The 22,446-nt window shown below is 43.7% G+C and overlaps 2 protein-coding genes across 4 annotated transcripts in view; both read left to right on the forward strand.

Annotated features, from left to right (window-relative positions):
* The window catches only part of LOC126559185 (signal peptidase complex catalytic subunit SEC11A), a 368,048-nt gene that overhangs the window by 151,893 nt on the left and 193,709 nt on the right, over positions 1 to 22,446 (forward strand). The window lies entirely within an intron of this gene.
* Positions 1 to 22,446, forward strand: part of LOC126559779 (headcase protein) — an 86,846-nt gene that overhangs the window by 10,621 nt on the left and 53,779 nt on the right. Inside the window, exon 2 of the mRNA XM_050215952.1 lies at positions 8,106 to 8,202. Within this exon, the coding sequence (XP_050071909.1) occupies positions 8,106 to 8,202 (97 nt within the window). The remainder of the gene's footprint in view (positions 1 to 8,105; positions 8,203 to 22,446) is intronic.

Raw genomic sequence — 22,446 nt, forward strand, 5'->3', positions numbered from 1 at the left:
GAGCTATGTATATTCCAGATTTACTAGTTTTATGATTGAATAAGATCCGTTTGAGGGTAGGGGATTTGTCGAGGAACCGTAATAACCAATATAAACTACAGAACTCGTGTGTCAAACCGTGAAACAAGTATTATCATACGCTACTTATTATAAAATGTACAGAATTCTCGAAGTTTGTGTGCCATGGACAATTAGTCATGTCAGTATTTAACCATCGGAACGTGCTTTTTAGCGATATTTGCAATCAGCTATTTCCCAATGCACTTGTGACGAGTATTTTAAAATCTTGCTTCCGTAAACGTCATCGGAGATGTTACGACGTGTTTTGTCGCCAAAATGGAAAACATTGAACAGAGAGCGGTTCGTAGATGATTTGCATCTAACAACTCTGATGTAGATGCTCTGCAAGATGCAACTTTCATTTCATTTGGTTCATTTGGGGATTTTTTTTTGGTTGTTATTTGTAGAGAATGCAATGTGAAACTCTTTTCCTTATCGCATCTTTCAACCATACTTCCTTGTGTGTGCAACGAATAGGCTAAAGAAACAGAAAAACGAAAAGTGCTGCGTAATGCGCCTTTTAATGTAAATAAAACAAATCAGCTGTCGAATTGTGGCCGATTGAGAGGTTATAAAACTTGGGATATCATGTTCTAAATGTAGAAGAATGTGTTTATAGGATGGTGTAATTCTCGGGCCTGGACTATCTAGCCAAGCCCTTTAACAGTTCAATGCATATGTTTAAGCTAAATCGACATTTTGTGTGTGCAGCTGCGTTCGTAAACAAACTGCCATGATGGATAGTGCAATATTCGCTGTATTTGGATGCCGATTTGAGGTTGCCGGGCAGCATAAATGCAACTCATTGTAACAAATCAGAAGGGGTGTACTTCCACCATAACCCCCCGAAGATCGACGGGATCTTATCTTTAAACCCCGGTTTTAAACAACCTAGGCAAGAGGTTGTTGATTTTTCGGAGCAAGCGCGTTGGTTCCTCGAGGTATGGATAAATCTTTGCTTTATTGGGCGCAGCACCACACGCGCGTTTCCTTTACCACCCAAACCTTGCAGTTTTGGTCAAATATTGATCGGCAAAAATGCGACAACCGTTGCCTGGTTCCCTGTACTCGATGACAGGCGATAAGCCTGCTCGGTGTTGTTGCGTTGACCGGCGCTTAGGTGTTGTGTTTTGTTTGGTTTGTGTCTACGACATAATATTTTCTTAAGAGACACGTTTCTCGATCGTAATTGTGACAGGGAAGTTTTCACCGCTAATGGAAGACGAGACACAAAACGGATGGTGCCATGAAAGCAAACTACACACATTTCGGCATTCGAAGGCGTCAGGCAGATGGCGCCACATGATGATGGTTTTTGACCCGTTTTGGTAACATTTTGTGTGACATTTCGTTCGGTATTGTTCTTCACTTACCAGCGGCGGGGGTAGGTGCGTTGCAGTGGCCAAAAAAGTGCCACGCCGCGCCACTGGTGTAATATCGTGATCTTGAAAGCCGTTGTTTTTACTGGCACGTGTTCCAGATCGGGACATCGCGTAAGTGTACCGTCAATTCTTCAATGATCGATGTCTCGATTTGTCGCCTCTTTCGGGTAAAGTATGTAATTGTTTCGCTATCCCTACAAGAGCAGGGAGTGTGTGGAAGAGGCCACGATGGTTTATTTCAATTGTCTTATGCTTACGCATACGTCGTGCGCTCGAAGCAGCAGCGGCGGATATTTCGAAAACACGCCTTTTATATTGGGCTTTTTGGACGTGTTTTCGTTTACCCAAGCGAATGATTTAATATGGAGAGCTCATCATCGGGTTAAAAAGTTTGCTAAGGTTTCTTGTTCCCATATGTTATGCATAATAATTAAGTTGCTCCTCAGCCACCGTCCTACCACCGCTACTATCATCACTACTCCTGAATTCATATAGACAATTTTTGACTCAGCCAGCCAACGAAGTTATTGTGGTTGAGTATTATGGGTTGCGTTGAAATTCCTTCAATTATTGTTCTGAGAAGGAAGCGAACCGAAAACAACTATTGATGGAGGTTCAGGGACACATGCGTGCAGACCGGCGCAAACGAAGATCAAACGGTGCCTTAGATAAGCTAAATCAAATGAGCAGCTTTATCGAATTTGGGGTGTCCCACAGCAGCTGTGTGCTTCGGATCGTAGCCCCTAGACTTCCGCAAACGTTGGGACGAGAAAATAGCGTTCCGACCATGACTGTGTATGGCTTTTATAGAGATTGGGACGGCAATCATAAATCTTGACGCGAAGAAACTGTGTCTGTGTAGATCAGACGCACTGAATGGGAAGCTGTGTGGTACAGGTAAGTTCAGTGAACAGTATGGGGATCAAAATTCGATCATTATATACGAAGAAATCTTTCCGAAGAAACATGGCGAAATACACTGTGTCCGTGACGATTCTTGGCGATTGGACACGTGGCTGATGCTTTTGCGTAGCGAGAGCATTCACTCTACGAATGCAGATAAGCGTCTTGTCGATCGGCGTTTGGATCGCCATTAATTTCGTATGTTGCACAATAGTACGAGGGTGTCCATGTGCAGGCTTCGAAACAAACGGAGGGTCACCCAGTCGCGCAGCGTCATCGCGTCGTTTTAAACGACCAAGCTGATGGTTATATTTTTCCCACATGCATAATGTGATCGTGCGTCATTCTACTGCTTGAGGATCGCGTTTGCCATGGTCCCAACTCCCTCCCCAAACATGGCAATAAATATGTTTGTAGAGTTGATGGCAATCGGAATCGGATCCGAAATGTTTGTGGTAAAAAAAGATAAAAATTTATAGAAAAAAGGATAGGATTTTTTTATTATTATATTTAGAGGCTCCAACTCTATGCGATGGACCGTGTGCCCATAACGCAAGCTGTGGCACTATGGATCAGCCCGCTGTTTAAGAAAGTATACCCCCATTAAAGGTGATTTGGGTTAATTTTTATTTGGAGTGGATTTTTTTTAAAACTAAATCATAGATCAAAAATGCAGGTATCTATCACGGGCCAGTTTGCTATTGGACAACCCGTGTGTTTATTCGCAAACACGACGATAGACGAAGTCGTAGAGAAGCAACTTCTTGGCCTTGACGGCGGCACAGGCTAGACAGAGGAATTTGTTTGGTTTACGATCCTGGGAACGTTTGTGGTTTAGACCTTGGAACACCACGGACTTCAGAAACTAAACGTCTGATAGAAATAATTCATGCATGGCGGCAACATAGATTAGTTCAAATAGCTACGAACCTTTGGTTAATGTCTAGATCTTCTTAAACATATATCTGACGATATTGTTTTTTTCCTAAAGCAATTAACAATAAAATTTCAACGGTCATAAAAAAAATCTTTCATCCTCGACATCAAACAAGTTTGGACTCCTTTTAAGTTGCTCATATAATTTTGCCTCTACGTGTAAAATGGTTCTACGGTCTAGCTTTACAACAAGTTGTCGCGTTTGGTTTACGGACGGGAGAATGATGGCGTAATATCTGTGTGAGTTGTCCTAGTTTTGCGATAGTACCACATCAAAATTGAATAATTTCCTGCACACCTTCGAGGGGTTTGTCGCTGCGGAGGTGTCCAGACATCTCACGACTTTGCTTGAACTAGTTGTTGTCTGTCTCACCCGCCATCGCAATTAGCCGTAGGACACACGAACACGTAGTGTAATGTAGATGTTACGATTTTATGGTTGTGCTTTCCTGTACAGTTCCACTGCAAGGGAGAACTTCCGCTGAAGGGCGTCATTGGCGTCCTACTCACGCACTTGAGTAACGCTTCTGTGTGCGCCAGCCCCCTTCTGGTGTAGTAATTCACCACCAGTATTGTGTGGCTTGGAACAAAAATGGAGTGTGTGCTGCTGATAGTTTGGCTGCCCTCTATTGTGTCACCGCCATTCTTGTTGTACGTGTGTGTCTCATTTAGGAGTGTTGTAGGTTTTGGGAGATGTCTCTAACCTCGTTTCGTTGGGTGAGATTCTTCTACCAGTACTCCCTCGGTCGATGCAACAATGTTATATCCGATGATTGATTATCCTACCAAAGGCCCCAGACAGGCTGCTAGACAGTCGTTGCTTGTGTTAGTGGTTCAACCCCTGTCAGGCAGAGGGAGCATTCCCGGTAGCGATCGATACGGAAAATAGCATAGCAGAACAGTTTTGTTGCGAATGTAATGTTGTTGCGGTTTGGCGCCCCTCCCTTTCTGCAGTCTGGTTTCCGATGTGTAAAGGAAATGATTCGCTAAAGTTCGATCTTTTTCTCCATGCCCACAACGAGACTGGGCTGCAGTAGCAGAGTAATGGAGAGAGCCTGAAACCACATTGGAGTCGTCGATGTACTTCCACCCAGAACATTGGTCCATTGATGCTGGGAGGCAAATGATTAATTACCTTTTCGCGTTTCGGTCAATCACTGTCTGGAGAAACGCGCTTAACCTACCACACACCCGTGTAGAGCATATGCAACAACGCAATCGATAATGCAATAAAATTGCGTTCATTTCGTTCGTGTGTGTGTTGTGAACCTACGAAACCCATCTGCGAAATGCGAACATCGTTAAGCGATATATAATTAGCGTTGGGACGGGGCGCACGCTGTAAATGAATTGTTGCGTTTGGAGTGTGCGTGTTTTGGTGTGTCTATTTTTATATTGGACTCCGAAATTGCATGAAACTCATCCAATCGAAATGGGAAGCAAGTAAACGTGTGTATGTGACTAACTTGCAGAGTTATTTGAGACTGACCAGTGTGATATTTTGTCTTGTAGTTTGTGGTGCTGTTTTAAGCACTTAATGATGTTGCTTTTTCTATGCTTTTTGCCCTTGCCAAACTGCTTGAACTTTGCGACCCGGGTGGGGGATAGGTAATCGATTGAGTAATCGCAACAATGTTGATTCACACTCATTGCGTTGAATTGTCTTAGGAACGATCTGTCCACAATCACCACACACACACACATCCCTTCATCTCGTGCTGCTTGGTCGCGTTAATGATGGCGTGTTCTCTTTAACTAAGAGCTTTGCTGTGAGTGGATTTCCGCAGTTTTTGAAGGAAGTGGATTGGACGTAAAAATGTATGCCACCACCATGGTGTGTGCGCGCGCTGTTTTCGTGATGTGGTTGTGTGGCGGTTCGTTTATTTTGGAATCAAACACCGAAGAGTAAACGGGACAAAACGCGAAACGTGAAGGAGAAACCACCAGCCTCCTTCCCTCCCCAATCATCTCAGTCAGGAGTGGTGGCGGCTCCTCTCTGGGGCGCACCGCACTCCTCATTTGGTTGTTTCTTCTTGGCGTTGGACTTCAATGTCAAGGTTAAAAAGTGCTGAGTAGTTGCGTGTGTGCTCTGCTGGCTGGCCCCGGGTGTGTGTGTGTGTGTGCTGTTTGGTTGTGCACAGACCCATTCGCGATTCGTTTCGGTGGCGTTTTGTTTTCTTTTGAGGCGATATTCTCGCCTACTCTTCTCCCGGACGTGTTTTGCTCTGGTGTGCGGTGGGGTTGCGCTTCGCGAGCTCCGCGAGTTCTTGTGTACAAACACTGGTTCACCGTGTGGCCAACAGCAAACTTCTTCGCATCTTGTTATGATTCGCGTGGTGTGGTTTGGATTCGTTTCGGTCTGGCCGGCGGAATCAGAATGGTTGCGTTTGTATGCGTGTGTTATGTGTGTGAGTGTTTTTTCCCCCCCCGCGACGCAGTGGTGGCGTTGAAAGCAAATGCAAAAAAAGACGTTCTCCCTCCGACCGGGGGCGCCCATTCACACATTCCCTCCATTCGTGGTGTTCGTGTGGATTTACGCGTAGAAGAGGCCAGAATGGGCTTTGGATGCAATGGGGAGGTGCGTTTTGTTTTGTTTGTTTTTTTGCTGGCGGAGGCACATTTTTACATTCCATTGCTTGCTAATCTTTCTGTTAGGTCCATCTGTAAAGAGCCGTGTTTCCCCCCCCCCCCCCCCAGGAGGTGGTTGGGTGTGTGTGTGTGCTTATTCGTAGTAGCGTAAATATTTTTCACATTTCTGCCCTACCTTAGCGTTCCTGCGCTCGATGGTTTGTGTGGCGTGCATAAATCGCCACGCTTAAGAAACTGGCAACAACAACAAAAAACTTGGGAGAAAACATATTAGATAATATGCGAGATTTGTGTGCCCCACTGCTCTCTATAAACACGCCTTCCCTTTTGGGGTTCACCCTTTAGTGGGTTTTCGTAGACGGAATTTGCTTCTAGCTTTTGAATTGCATGACGCTTGTTTTCACTGTTTTTGGATCGTTTTCTTTTTGCATATGTGTGTTTTTGTGTGGATATTTCGATCAAAATTATTACAGATTTCATGTGCCCATCCACCTTCTTTTTTTTGACTCCACCGACGATTGTTGCAGTGTTGTGATATCATGCATTCTGCAGAGACGCTTCGTAGAGAAACCCCCCTGCAAATGAATTCACGTCACGTAGCAAAACCGGGGGCCTTAAGGTGGTAAATGATGCCGGGCACGCCGAATATTAAGAAAGAGGAAATCACGATTTGTTCCCGGTTACGTTGGAGAGCGTGTCCGTCTGGTCTGCGCTTCCAACGCTTCCAACTGGTTGCCTACGCCGGCAAAGACAGATTGCTGGACAACTGTGGTATGTTGCCCGCAGGTGAGGAAGTGCCCCATGTCCCATGCCGACGGAACGTCTTGATTGAGCGAAATTTTTCGACCACTTTGTTGTGTGTTTGTCTGTTAGACGAGTTGGCGATATGTTGCGCCGACGTTTGTCTATTTGTACAGACTTTATTGCGATGTTTAAAAAATGCTCAAGTGGTTATAAAATCTAGGTGGAACCTTTCAAAAGGTGATACGTTATAGTGGGCTCACGCCTTAGGATGGGGTTTTGATGATAAATCGGTGGAGGGTGTGTTGTGCTTCGTTCGCACTTGGAATAGCTGATTGTGCTTTCTGCGATGTCCGATGAATTCCCTTTTTTGTTTGTGCGAATAGTTAACCTTGACCATAGCCAGCCGAAGCGGCGCATCGCCCTTGCTTGGATCTATTCGAAATCAACCAATTTCACGCATCTGTAGTGGTAGTGGTGGTTTGGTTAGGCATACCAATGTTTATGGTAAACAAAACCGCGCCTTCGTTGTGCCTAGCTTTAGTTTTCCATGAAGTTTTCGCATGTCCACTCTAATGGGTTTGCCAAACTGCTATCGGCGTCTCTTTGCCTCGCACGAGACTAGCGCTATCGATGAATCACGCAACAGTTTTCGTATTCTTGAACAAGTTCTTCATATGATTGATCTTGTTATGCAATTCGGCTTGGTCTTGGCTAACTGTATCAATTCTCCTTGAACTCCAAGCTTGGCTGTTGGCCTTTTACAGGGTTTTCATCCATACGATGGAATTTTTGAATCACTCAGTTGCCAGCTCCACGCAGTATCATTCACATTCGAAAGGGTTCAATACAAAAATTGGTTGTAAAAGTTGATGGAATTACTGCTGTTTAAAATCAGAGTTAGTTACAAAATTCTACCTTCGCGTAGCAAATTGTCTCTTCAGTGAATGTAAAATTCCATTTTATGATTGCAAAGTTTCACAACGTGCTTGCAACAATCCAACCAGCATTTTCACAAATTTTGGCACGGTTATACGAATTTTTCGTTATCATCGTTGTTTAATCTTTTGTTTGCTTTACACACATGTTATGAATTATCTTCTTTATACACATATTTATTTTATGTAACAGACTTTGTTAAATGCAAACACTTAGCAACAGCGATAAGAACATCAATACAAAGCTTTTGGACTTTGATTGTATGAGTTTTTTTTTAAGATTTCAGTTTTAATTTTTAGGTTGCAAAAAGCAGGTTCCAAAACAAGGTCCCAGACGTGAAGACTCCAAATTTTGCTTGTTTCGGAGTTTTTTGTTTTCGAGATTGCGTTATCTGCTGTTATATTTATTCGCTTGTGCAGAATTGGAATGAAGGGTTTATTTGATGTTTTGATACTGCTTGAATTCGCGAAATCTTTATCTGTAACTGCAATAGTCTTTTAAATTTTATCTGCATTTATTCTCATTTGTTCCTTCTACTTTACTTTATTCTTGCAGTGCTACATCTGGTGCAAACGGGATCTTCTCACGGCGCTTAGACTTCTCGTCGTTCAACGTGCTGCCACGTCAGCGAATAAACTCCTACTCGATAAAGGTAAGTGATTCTTACGTTCTTCCCAGAACGATGGGTTTCTGGGAAACAGTTCAGTTGTCAACCTTTGAATGTCATATTCAAAACTGCATGCGTCATGAGCGCATTCATATGCAAATCGCTCGATGATGTTGTAAAATTGGTCCAAGCTGACCGCGGGATCATATTTCAGCTGGCCAGAGATAAGCTCACGAATGCTATTTGTGGTTTAGTCTTTCAGCGGTGACATTCACTATTAGTATCGTGGGTTTCGTATGAACATTGTTGATTAGCATTAGCATTGAACCCAGCTTTGATTGGACCCCATACTGTGGTACAGCTCGTACTACATCATAATAGGAATATGTTCGTTTGCCGGCGCACAGATCTCATCACCGAGGATTGAGTTCACTTCCTGGAAAACAACCACAAGCAATAAATGCACCCCATAAGCATTTGAGTAGCGTGCATCACCTATAACTCCGTTTGCACGTTTTGCATCGGATGTGTGTACGGAACGTGGAACGTGTCTTGGCAAGTAAACGATTCTATATTGGCAGTTTGTCAAGCAAGTGTGCTCTGTGCTCGAAGAAAACCATATCGCGTCCACCTTGCCACCACCCCGCGTTTCAACACAACTTCTTGAAATACAATTCTCGCGTGATACGGGAATCGGAAGGGAAATTGTGTATAACTGACCCGTCGCAATGCTCTTAAACTACATTTTACTCATCCATCCAGGTTAGTTTTGTTGGTACAATCCTGTCCGAACTGGTTGGCTTCGTGCCACATGGAGCAATTACAACCTTCCACAGTACCAGGGGGGCGGCTGGGGAGGGGGGGGGGGACTGTTTCCGCATTTCAACTTCGATTGTATATTGCCAACTGTTGCATTCCGTACTGTGTGCCAGCGACGCAGCTTCTCACACCGGTGACGTCGATATTGTTTGACGCGTCTAGCTTAATGAGTGACAGTCACGTTTTGCATGTGGTGTTTGCCTAAAACCGCAACCGTGACATTGTTGGGGTTTTTTTCTTAGCGAGCGGACATAGTTTTGCAAGCCAGAAGAAAATTGTGGCGCACCGTCGTCGATGATTTGTCTCATCGGGTGTGTTAAACCTCGTTTAATGAAATTTTTATATTCGATCGTTTAGTAAATCGGTCCGTTTTTTAAAAATTTTATTGGATGGAATACAGTGTCGGCCTTAAGTGATCACAAACCGAGATGCTGTTGAAAGAGAATGATAAGATTGCTAGAGACTATCGAGCCCCCTCTCGTTTACGCACTTTTATGTCGATTTTGTGAATAATTTCGCAGATGTTTTGTCATGAAATTTGCTGCACCACTCTCCTCTACATATGGGTTTGCCGATGTCATGTTGTAACTCTCGTGACTAACGATTGCGCGTCATGCGATCGAATCGACACCAACGTGGACACTGGCAAGTATGCACTTAAATGGCTTTTTAGTATCATCTCGTGATGGCGACCAGTAAAGTAATCGATTTATTATGGAAATTCTGCCAGGTCTTCGTCGTAGGCGTTGGAGCAGCACGCGTTCAATTACATCTCATTGTTACTGACCTTTGCCGCGGGTTGACGTTTTCAAATAATTTGAGTAGGTGTGACACAGGATCAGGTTTTACCGCTTGTATGTATATCATTCGGTGTTCGGTTAACAGGTCAACTTGCGATGGGATGGTTCAAAGAGGTGTTAAACGCTATTTTAATGCAAAACGCAAATTGCAACCTAAAATGAAAGTTTTTATTAGGATTGAAAAAATCCTTATAAAAGTGCATCACGTGTCTAGGATCCTATAATATAATGAAATGTCAAGCACATTAGCATCACAAAATGAGACGATAGTCGCCAAGCGAAATAGAAAATGGAGGGTTAAGAAATTCACTTCCTTCAGAGACCATTCCTCCGTGCTCCGGACATTCACCAAAGAGAGCACGGGGGTTTTTTTTTTGCCCGGTACGAGACGTAACGCTACGGTGAAAGTGTTCCGATCAATTTCCAAATTCTAGTGGACAAGAAATAAAAACAGCGTAACCGAAAAAGTGGTCAAAGTAAAAACCTTAGTGATTTATTAGTGTTTGATACGAGTTTTGGCGCACCGGTTGTGAAGTTCGAACTTTCGCCTTAAGCTTTTTTCTACGTACCCCCCCAGGCATAAAGGGAATGTGGAGGAAAGCGCGTTGGTGGAGCGATGAATTCTTCCATGCTGCGTCTCGAGATCTGCAGTGAGAGCGGGTTCTCGCCAGCAGTTCGGGTCTTATCGTCAGTTACTTGCTAGCAAAAAAAAAAACCTTACCAACCGCCATAGTGCTTGACCTTTCGTTTTCTTCTTGCTGTGTGTGTTTGTGTAAAAACCGGCACGGCAGGGTGGCTCCAACTTTCAGTAACTCTCTGATAACAAACACGAAACTGTGCGACAGGGTTTCGTGCCACCAGTATTAGCAATATGGCAGGAAAGGAAAACGGAAAGTGTAAAAGTTTCCCATTTTCCAAGCAGCAACCTCATCATCACGGGCCGGGGAAACGGTGTTGTACGCGGCGTGACCAAAGGCATCCAGGCAACCGGATAATGTACAACAAGAATAATAGAAGCAAAACCCATCTCCCGAACGACAATCGATAAGCAATCAATTCTCGACAGTTTTCCTTCCTTTTTCCGATCGTTCGTACGTCGTGTGGCCGGTTGGCCTTTTGCGTAATGTTTTGCGGGTTGTCGTGCGCCTTTATCGGTACACGGACATTGCACGGGAGCTTCAGCGAAACGGAATTGGCAAAATGGATCCGACCGATTGGTAGTTAAATGGCACTATTTTGAACGTGGCACAAGTGTAATTAAAGTTTAATTTTTACTTATCTTGGTCTGGTTTTGGTCTGGTTTTTCGGAGAAGGTTCCATGAATCATAGATGTATCCAATACCGGGTGCTTCCAAGTAAGATCATGTTTAGTTCTTCGTGTGAAATGTTATTTTTCATGCTGTTAATAACATCATTTTGTAACAATTCTTCTTTCTTGCCGGACTCTTCAACTAAAGCTTCTCCCTGAGTAGATTTTGGTCTTCGTTCTCTCTCTCTCTCTTTCTCTTTCTCCACAGCAAGATTTCATCCAAAACCCTCTTTATAGTGTGTCTCGGTCCAATTAAATCATAAAAATTCAATTACATTCTCATAAAGCTTCGAAACGCCTCATAAAGCGCCAACCATCCATGTGTGAGCGGGTTGTGTGGCCTGAAGGTCAACCTTCCTAGCCGAGTCGGAATTAAGGATATTATCCTTTCCCTTCGGTTGTCACCGGTGGGGTTTCGGTCCATGTGCCGGTAGTTGTGCAGGAAAAACGTTTCATTTATCGATCCTGTTTATCATAAATATTTGGCAGTGGAGTGCGTGTGTTCGCACATGATACCGGCCGGACACGTTCGATGGACCGTAGATGATCAGTGGATAGATGAGTTTATCACTGGGACCGAAAGTTAGTGGATCATTCAGTCGAAGCGTAGTGCGCCAAGTCCAGTTTTCGCTTAACTCAGGATAAATAATTCATCACTTCCATCAAAACACGCGGGCCCAGACAGTGGAGTTCGACCACACCTCAGAAGAACGATGCAACAAATGGTTGTAGTTGTAGTCGACGTGTATTGGTTATAATGGTTGCGAAAATGGGATTATTTTCATCCCAAAGGTTCCTTTATAAAAGTGGCATTAAAAGTAAAAAAAAACGCTTTCGTGACTTAACACAGGTGGGTTCGGTTCACATCTCTGTTCAAGTGTATTGTCCACCTACGATTGTTTAGGGAAAAGTTAAACACCGACAAAAAATCACTAACAGGATAGGAAAGAGCAGCATCCAGCAGACTTAAAGATGGCCTGTTGCTGCTGATAAATGGCCGTCGGATCGTTTTTCGGGACGCGATTTTGGGTTTGAGCGTGCAACGTGCTATAAAAATGATAATGAAAGTAATTAAAGCTAATTAAGGGTGAACATTTTTAGTCCTTGTGATTTTTTGATGGCTGCTACTAAACAATGGAAGGTTTAGGGTAGATTATAAGAGAGGTAACTCAGTAGAGGAAGTATGTAAAAATGGTGAAAAATAATCCCTGAGATGCAACAACTCAAAACCAGTGATGCTTTTTTCCGCAAATGGGTTCATTAGTCCCGTTCGGTCAGACAGAGTTCATTTGGGAAAGAACGATGAGTGTGAAGTATTTGTTTGAAGAGTGTAAAGTATTTGTTTGTTATTTTGAATTTTCAAAGAACTTTTCCTACGATTTTATTTAATATTTGTTAAAAAAATTAACAATCTCTTTTTTAACAATCTCTTTGCTAGTGTCAGCAAAACTTACACTGGCCTAGGTCAGCATAGACCCTTAAGGTGGCACTTGATTAATTATTATGGTATGTATTTACGTGCTCGAAGTAATCTTTATCTACAAAAAACAGATGCAGTAAAGCGTACCACCATTTTCACGGATTCACTGTTGTATTTATCTTTTTTTTTCGTTAAAAAGCGACACCTTTGAGTTTCAACGGGCAGTTTATACGACTTGGCGATGAATGTTCTTCCGCTTTATGCTAATTGTTGCCGAAAAGTAATTTTCAATAGCCACCGGAATAATTATTTGTATTTCCCTTTTCCCACTCTTGGCACGTCTTGTGCGACGGGTTGTGCTGCCATCTTTTAATCTCTCTGCGGGTGCGCGCATATCGCTCGCTGTGTCCGTAGCGAAGCATAAAATCATTCATCACCCCTAATACGGCAGCATTTTTCAGTCCATTTCAGCCGGTCGGACGTTTAGACGCGTACGCGAAGATTGATTTGTCGAGTTAAAAGTCTCGGACAGTGACGTCTGATTTGCACTTTGGCCGGTTTTTGGAGGGATGCAGCCGAGAGGAGACGGAAACGCGCCCGGTAAACAATGAGCTGAGAAATGTTGTGCCACGCTTTGTGAGTTGTGCAGCGCCCTCCATGACTTTTGGGGCTTTACTTGGTCGGGTTTTCTGAAGCGAATGTGGATGTGCCGCGAACTGGTACACACAGCACCACCGCCGATCCGTCGTCTGTGTCTTTAAGGACACACAAACATAATTTAATGTACACATAAAAAAGCAAACTCCATCGTCGTCACTTAGGGGTCGGGTTCGGATATAATGCTCGTCTCCATCTGCTTCGTTAGTTTTTACGACATAATCTAGTGCCAGAGTTTCCGAACCTCTTCCCTGCAAGATATGGCGGAGTAAAGGTGTGGGGCGTCTAGTTGACTTGGTTTGCGTCTAAGAGAAGGTGAATGGTGGTATGTCAGTGCATTCAGGGCAACTACTACTTGCCTAGTCGTGCATAATATTATTTTTTTAATTTTAAAATATTTATATGTGTGACGGCTCTCCGCCGTATTGCATGAGACAATACAATCGTTTTTTGGTGTTCTTTAAAATCATAGGAGCGCTTAAATTAGACTCATGGCTTTTCAGAGACACTAGGTGAGATAGGGTTGAACTGCAGGGTTAACATCGATACAGATTTTCTTATACTCAACGGAGTTCTGAGTCTGTGTTCTTGTAGATGAAGAAGTTTGTTTTGATGAGTCTGCAACGATAAAACGGCCATACCTTGCATAGACTACTGTGACTCGGACCGTGGATCGGTCTCCCCAATGGCATTAAAGCTAATAAAAAGACTCGCCTCACACCGAACAATTAATGTGATCGAAATGAGCGACGGGTAGCGTATGAATTTCTTCCCGAAAACTTTGACTCGCGTTCCGGGGACAAAAGTTTTACGTTCCGGCGGGGCTGTGTAGCCGTCGATTGCGAGAAACGTTTAACAGGTTGGGGAGGTATTGCACTAATGGGTACGTCCGTTCGTCCTGTGAAAATGCAGCAGGGTATAGTAGCCATGATCCGTTACGATGCTGCTGTACAAGGGAGTTTTATGTTTGTATGATTTATGAGCAACCAACTTCACGGAACATGTTCTTGGAAATTGCCGTTGTTTCGGCGAAGAAATTAAACGGTTGCGCTTAAATTATGGGTTTCCCAGGAACCGTGATGGCTCAACGAACAAAGATGCTCGACTATTGGTTACCAAAAAAAAAAAAAAAGAAAAAAAACAGCATCTTCGGTAGTTTATGCTTCTTCTTGAAAAGGGTCAATGGACTCTCGGTATTGAACAGATAAATAAAGCCGAGCTTATGTTAAAAATAGTTTTTTTAAACTTAACCTTATTGCATGCATTTTTATCTTATTAAAGCACAATAAGAAGCACTTATTTCACGATAAGATTCCAAGACGTTCCAAGACACGCTATTCAAGACCTTCAATGTCACAAGGATATGTGCAATAATGCCATTCTAACAAGCCCTTTTACTGTCATCTTCTCCAGTGCTATTTTCTCTCCGGGACGCAGCATTATTCGTAAGATTCTATTCCGGAATGATAACAACTTCCGAAACGACAATAAATTAAACGAGTAAGTTTAATGAGAAAAAAAAGTTGCTCAAGGAATTTGTCTGTCATTTCGGATTGTTTTTTTATCAGAGTATTCTCTGTTCACTTTTGCTATCACTTAGCAATTACTGCAATCTAGAGCATGGGCAGAAGTGCTCTCACAGTCACATAGCAAAGGATATTTGTGCAATGAGACAAACGTGTCGAAGGATTTTTGTTGTTTGATAAATCGGTTTACAATATACCCTCACATCGGCTCAAAGTTTTCGAATTGTCGACTTAAATCTTGGCCACACAACCGCTACCATCTTGTCTGTGAATTTCAGGCATGATGGTAGGGAAATGATTTGCATATTGCACAAGAGCGCTCATCGATGTAGAAAGTGGCTTTGCGTATTTTTGTTCTTTTGTTCTTTTGTTTTGTCTATTTCTGGACCGGGTGACATGAGATCGAGTACGGTGGGGTGAGAGAGAATCAGGATAATTCTGCATATTGCTATGCCGAAAAGTGAGTTACACATTGCGGGAACAGTAGTATTTCCTTCAATCGTTAGCATAGATAATGGCATGGAGCATGCCATGCTCCTCTACCCGAACGAACAGACCCCCACTTCAAGCCAGGCAGAAGGGAAGGAACGACCCCCGAAGTGTCGAGCGTGTGTTGGTTATGCAAACATTTGTTATGCTTCGACGTACGAACATTTTTCACGGTCTATCGCGCCCGGGTTGGTGAACCTCCGGAGAGAAGGTCGCACAAGAGTACTTCATCTTGATCCATCTCTATCGTTGATATCGGCATGTTGCTTGCGTTGCTCTCTTTCTCTCGATGACTTCTATCGTTGCTGTCCCAGCTGCAACAGTTTCCGATATCCTTGTCCCTTCTGGATTTACCGGCACCCAATAGGGCTTGATGTATTTGGCAGTCGGGGTAGCCTTATCCCAAAGCACTAAGCACAACACTGTTCTGGTGTGTTACCTGCACTATTTTCGTTCTCTGCTATATGAAGCTCGTTGTTATTCTGGTTAGACCGTTGTAGGTAGGTGACCCTTTTGCCTTCGCACCCCGTGTTGCTACATTCAGCGCAATTTAATCCACACAAAAAGCGAGCAGTTTTGCTCGAGTGGTGATAATAAAGGAAAAGAAATTACACTCCTATTTTTTCGATCGGTTCAATGAGGCTACACCAGCAGCCGATCGATTGAGCCAGGAGGAGAACGTCGTCGTGTGCTCACGACACTAACAACTTCTCAATGGGGGGATACGAATCGAAAGGATTCGTTTGATGTTCGGAACCAATATCTGCACCTTGGGCGTGGGTTGGTCAAACAATCGGTTTTGTCCCATTGGCAGTAGTTTTCCACGGATGGATAATAAATTTTCACATTTCACACCTGGTGCGGTATTGTGTCTTGAGGCAAGAATGTTTATTCTTGGTGACCGGTTGAGGACATACGCTGGGAATAATTGGTTTTGATAGAATATAGTGCAGGTCATTGTACTGGACCAACTTAAAAAATTTTCCGAACGCTATTTTAAAGTAAAGTTCCAGTTGAATGTCTTATTTTCAAACCCAGATTAGCTGTACTTCCTATTCACAACGGTCTTTGGAATGAACATGCAAGATTTAAATCGTTTGAAGGAAGGAGTAAATTGGATTGTGATAAATAGAGATCAATTTGTTATCACCTGTACCTGCTATGGGATCAGATTTATCTTGCGTTTATTCGAAACTCTAGTGGATGTTAATGTTTTCCACGGTTTGTCAGCAAAACGTTGGAGTCTTGTGTTATGCTGATGTTACCGTGCACAGCCGGTCGTTGCAAATGCGATGTTAATTAGGTGTAATATTTTACTGTCGCTTGAATCACCTGGCTGTCTTGTCGCAGTCAAGTATAGCGCTCTTCAAAGGAGATTGTGGTAGGACTGGAGAAAGAAAGAAAGCGAGTATGGTGTCGGTTGTATTTCTTACGAAAATCACTCCCTGGGGAAAGGTGTCAGCAAGTTCAGAGAGCCTTGTAAAGAAATTTTTGAATCGCGACAAGTTTCCGTCCCATGTAAGCTTTCACGTATTTCTGAACGCGGACACCAGCGCGCGTGAGCTGATGAAGTTATCAACATTTTATAGCATATTCCGTAAAATCATAATCGTTTGATGAATGGCGGCTAGTCACACGATTAAAACAGGTTCAGATTTCTTGTATCTTTCTGCTTTAAAGGATAAGAAAACATTCCCCTAAGGCGGGTGGATAAGTTGGATTGAAAATTGTAGTCAAGAAACCATCGGAAAAGAGTCGTATTTATTTTCGGTTTTGATCCTGTAGAGATTTTGTACTCCATTTACAATGGTCGTCCCCGCCCTTTGTCACTCGGCAAAGGCAAAAGGATTCGGCTCTATTGCCGTTTGTTGGACTCCTTACCGCCTCAATGGCACCGTCGTCGTGTCTGGATTCGATCGGTTTAGATCCAATCAGGTCCGATCCAGGGACGAGACAACTATTATGATAACATTTGCGGTTTCTACGTTTGTCACTGTGGGATGCTGAAGCATTCTTCGACTGCTACGTGTTTCATCTGTTGCCTCGCTGTTGAGCGACCGGGGATGAGAGACACCTTTCGTGTGAAAATGTTTTGCCAAGGTGAAACTGTGGGCAGTGAGCAGGTTGTGTTTTGATTTCCGAGACACAGACGAAAGGCAAATCTTTCGACGCAAACCCGTCACACGTCCTCCTCCTTGGGACACCTTTCCGGTAATGGTCCTTTCCGCCGCATTACCCTAACCGGAAAGCAAAGCGCCAAATGAATAATGATAATGACGCACAACAGTGTCCGACGGTGGTGGATATCGTACTGCGAAAAGTATCCGCGGAGAAGATGGTTTTTATTCTTTATGCTACCTTTATCTTCATGAAAAAGTGAATTTTCCTCGATCCCACTGTGTGGCTAGAAACGAAACCAATCAATTTAATTCTCAGGGTTTGCGTTGGCCCTGCTTTTGGGGGGTTTTAGCGCTTCCTTCCGCTTTGGCGTTTTTGGATTTGCGGACCTGGTCGCACACGGAAGGAACACCTGAACTCTAGTAGTGTCAAATTAGGGGTTTATTCTGTATGGAAAAGTTGAGACGGCAAAGAAAGCTGTACAAGGAAGCTGGATAAGGTTAGGCGCAGTTCTAGCTCTTCATGTGGCGAAAGGTCATTGGCCTTTTTGCTCGTGTGCATGAGAAGAGCAGCAGAAGCATGCTATGAACCATGCGGTGTTCCAGACGGACGGCAGGACGTTCTGAGCCATCGCGTGACTGACAAACGGATGTGTCTCCTTCACACACCGACCCAGCTTACGGGGGGGATCCGCTCTCACCAGACGTATTGCAGCACGACGAAAAACGTAAAATATCCGACATCCTGGGCCACACTCCCCAATGAGCGGGATACGGGAAGGAGGAAACTCGGTTTGACATTGATATTCATTGAATATTAATATCGATAAAGGTTTCTTCTCGGTGTTGTGCCGGGCGGGACGCGAACACTTTGTCCGTTTCGCACGTCGGGAAATGATGTTTTTAAAAATTTATATCAAGAAGCTTTTTCAAGATCTGCACTGAAAGGTTGTGGGGCGTGAAGTATTGGTAGCGGTATGGTGGGTTGTTCATCTTCATCGAATACCGGAATCTGTGTGTGTGTGTGTTTTGGGGTTCTTGGCTTTTCTTTTGGCCGCTCCTCTAAGCAAACGGTTCCCGGGGTTCCATTTGCTCGAGGAAATCCTTCGTACGTGATTTTATTAAAAGAAAATTAAATCCTCTTCGATTTTGCTACACTGCCCGAGTTGGTGTGGTTGTTTTTCACTCTGCTGCTGAAGCTCTGCGCGTGTGTGTGTGCGTTTGCCCGTTTGAATTTGCTTGGCATTGATGAGTTTTTGTAAAATATAAAGTCAATGGTTGTCCATTTTTTCTTGTTATGTGTTCAAGCGTTTCAGCGCCGAGCGGAAAACGTTGTGCCGTTTTTCACACTGCATGGAATCGAATCGAAACGATTCTTGTTTATTTTCCGGGCGAGTATGGCGTTTTTTTTTTAACTTTGTGCACGTCACTCCGCTCAGTCCTTGGGTTCGGTGGGTGATTTTTCAGGGTATGTTCCTTCAAACGAGGGTGTCTCTTTGGGTGAATAATTTTTCGCTAACCAGAAAGAAACGATGATATTTATTGAATTCACAGCGAACGGATTACCACAGCTTCGAATCTTCGCCACCCGATTCTCGGCTATTTGTTGTCGGTGCTGGAGTATTGCATGGTCGTAAAAGTTCGCAAACGCGGCCATAAATTCGAATGGAATTGAAAATTGAATCGTTGCGCTTCAGCCAACATCCCGTGTCCTTGTTGGCGGTGGCTGAATAGCGTGCGAAATAAAACGGTAAACCGATCTTCTACGCCAAGACTCTGGTGGATGGTAGAACTTGTGCATCGATGATAAGTTTGGCTGGCTTGGGGTTTTCTTGACGATACAGAATTTTTATTGAATAGAGATTTAGAGATAAACTCATTTAAGAGTATCAATCGGCAGGAAAGGGAAATGAATGCAACGATCTGAATGCAATTGCATTAATGCAACGGTAAGATGGTGAATCACATCTTGATATTTGAAAATTAAATTGTAGAGCGTCTGGACCTTATGGGTTTTTTGGAGTATGGTCCATGGTCCCAGTAGATTTTTAGAGCTATATTTAAATGGATTGTTGCAATCTAGCGACGATACATCCATGTTTAGGGTCTATTCTTTAATAAATTAAAACCGTCGAACTACTCAGCCCTCTCGGTGTTGTCGGTGGCAAGAAATTTACAATATTTTACAAACTTTTAACATACATTTTAACGCAAAACAGTTAAGTTGTCTCAAACGCTTGACCAACCGAGTTAAGGAGACGGCACGGAACTCACGCGGCATGTTTGTAATCAATCATAGCAATTGGTTGCACCTTTCCGCGGCATGATCGATCTTTTCTCACAAGGATCCGTCCTTTTAGTTTATAGCTAAAGAGTGTAGGGGCTCTCGATCGACTGAAGCTTGTCGGGACACATTTGTTCGATGCATGGAGTTAAAGTTTTGCGCTTGCACCAGGCATCAAAATCCTGGTTGGATCTTGAATAATTCGATGGTCTGGTCTGGGGTACGTATTTGACGAAAAATTGTTGAATTCATAACCATCGATCAAGGGTCGTTATAAATGCATCAAATTTATATACAAGCCAATCTTCTGCATTTGATTAATATACGGGCCTTGTGCACACCATTAATCAATGCATTTGCCTTTCGTGTTTCGTGCTGTAATTGCACAAAGGCCGCACGAACTTGCCCACGAATCTGTGAAAAGGGTTGGGTTTTTGGCACGCTGTGTCAATTTATTATTTTCACACCTATTTGCTTGATAAATGAACGGCCGGAATTGTATCAGTTGCATATCCGCACATTGGGAGGAAATTGAATTTTTCCACTCAATGCAACTTCCGGTACTTCCAGTGCCTCTTTACTTACTTCTTTTGGCCATGTTGGGTGTATATCCTCACTGTGCATAAAACATGGGCACACTCACTCTGAGGGGAAGGGTTTTTTGTTGGTGAAAAAGTTTTTTGAACGATGACAGCTGTCATCCATAACACCACCGTTTTTCCTTTCCAATGGCATTTCGTATCGTGAGCACTTGACGCGCGTCGTCGCGACGTCTGGCGCTCTTGGATGGGTGGTGGTGTGCCTTGTTTGTTTGGTTCATTTCTGAGGTGCTTTTTTTGCCATAGTAAGTTGGACTCGGACCTCCAAGCCACCGTATGCTTTCTTTCTGAAAGTGCACAAAAGATGGCTGCCTGCCGCACCATGTGATGATGTGATGTGGGGAAGGATTCCAAAAATTTATGCAATACAAAAAAAATAACTATCTTCCCTATAGATGTGTTAACGTCGCTTTTTTTTGTGGCATTGCGAATCGAACAAAAAACGAAGCAAATCGACGAGCAGTTCTGTAAAGGAAAACACACACAGTTTGCCCATTGAATCGTAGTCGCATATTCATCTCTTTCGCTCACTTGACTGTGCCTTCCCTTATCCGACCTACACACCTCACTCTGCCCGCAAAAAAAGCGAGCTATTGGAGAGGAAATCGTTTTTGTGTGTTGGTTCCGATTTTGGCATGAATAGGAATGTTTATAGCTTTTTGAAAGCTCACTTTAGCTCACGTCTGTGGAATTTCTTATGCCGCCCTCCCGAGATCGTTTCCGAGTTTCCGATCGACGGGGTCGGTGGAAGGTTAGTGGCGCATTAAGCAGACTCCCTCGCCCTGTCAAAAGGGGGGCCTTGTGCCGAGTGGTGATGCGCGGGTTCGGTGCGTTGGACAAACATAGATAAATTGGGTAAATATAGAAAAGAACACCGAAGGACCTGGGTGAAGGATCGGAGTTGCTTTTTTTTTTTTTTGCTCTTTAGTCCACCCTTGGTCCCTGGTCCTTGGTCCTTGACAGGGAAATCGTGAGGCATCCCGGAAGATACCGGGATACAGACGAAGACTAGGAAGTTCACTGACTTTTCCGTGTTTGCCCTACCGTTGATGGACCTTTTTCTGGGTGGATGTTGTGGGGGTGTATTTGAAGCGAGTGGGTCCCGAAGTCTTCGCGTTTTCCCTTTTTTGTGCCTGTGTGCGGTCGCCATGTCTCAATGGTATTTTTCCCCTGCTTCTCACGACTCCTGGTGAGGGTCGGTCCAAGTTATGCTTTTCCTCCCAAGTACACTCATCACAGGCAATCGTTCAAACTTACGCATGACTGAGCATGGAACGTTGCCGGTGGTTTGGTTGTATTTTCTCACCCGATAGAATTGCGTGGAAAACATACGCCGCGGTACAGGGAGGAATGGAGCATTGCGTTCCTTTTCTTCCTGGTTTTATGCTTCCAACGTCGACGGCGACCTTCAGCGAGGAGAATCATAAAGGACTCTCCTGCAATAGTGCACACACAGTTGAAAGATTCGAAATTGGCGTGTTTTGTGTGTGTATTGCAAGGGAGTTCCGGTGAAACAAACTCCAAGGATGCCAACGTGCCACAGACGCGTGCCTGTAACATCAGCCAGACGTGGTTGTTGGTGGTTGGGAAATAAATTTGAAAAGCTCACCATCTGCAGATTAAAAATGAGTTTTACTTACAATCCGCCAACACAGAGGGGCAAAAATGCATACCTCGTCTTCCTTGTTAATCTACGAATGTTCCCCACCGGGAGACTGGGAGAGGGGGTCTGCTAGCATATTTGCGAGTACCGTCATCAAACATTTCCTCATTTGCCGCGCCATACTTTCGTCATGTTTCGGTGTGGAACACCGACGCTCTTGGTAATTTATTACGCAATTCCTGAAATTGCTACTCTCTAGTGCTATGGCCAATACTACAATTTTGGCTCTTCTTCCCGGTTGGCTCGTTTTACGCGAAATGAAACGATTCGAAACGATTTCACCGCTCTACCTCGTTCCCTAGCATGTAGAACATTCCACTGTCACGCGGAGGTTATTTATGGGTATTGGACATCTGTCCCGGCATTCAGATTCACAAGTGGCCAATTTTGAATCAGGAGGATTTTTTTGTCGCTCATAGAAAAAAGTCTTCTGATGGCTCTTTTATTTATTTTGACATTTCAATGTTGAAAAGGAAAAAGCTCCGTTTCCTTAACGGAGTTCTTCAACGTCTTAGTACTTGCCTTAAAGTAAGATCCCGCAATTTCTCAACTCATGTATTTTTAAAGTAAAATTTGTTGTCTGGGTCGTTCACATTCGACTCATTT

Source organism: Anopheles maculipalpis, chromosome 2RL (genome assembly GCF_943734695.1).
Source record: "Anopheles maculipalpis chromosome 2RL, idAnoMacuDA_375_x, whole genome shotgun sequence".
In the NCBI taxonomy this organism is placed as follows: domain Eukaryota; kingdom Metazoa; phylum Arthropoda; class Insecta; order Diptera; family Culicidae; genus Anopheles; species Anopheles maculipalpis.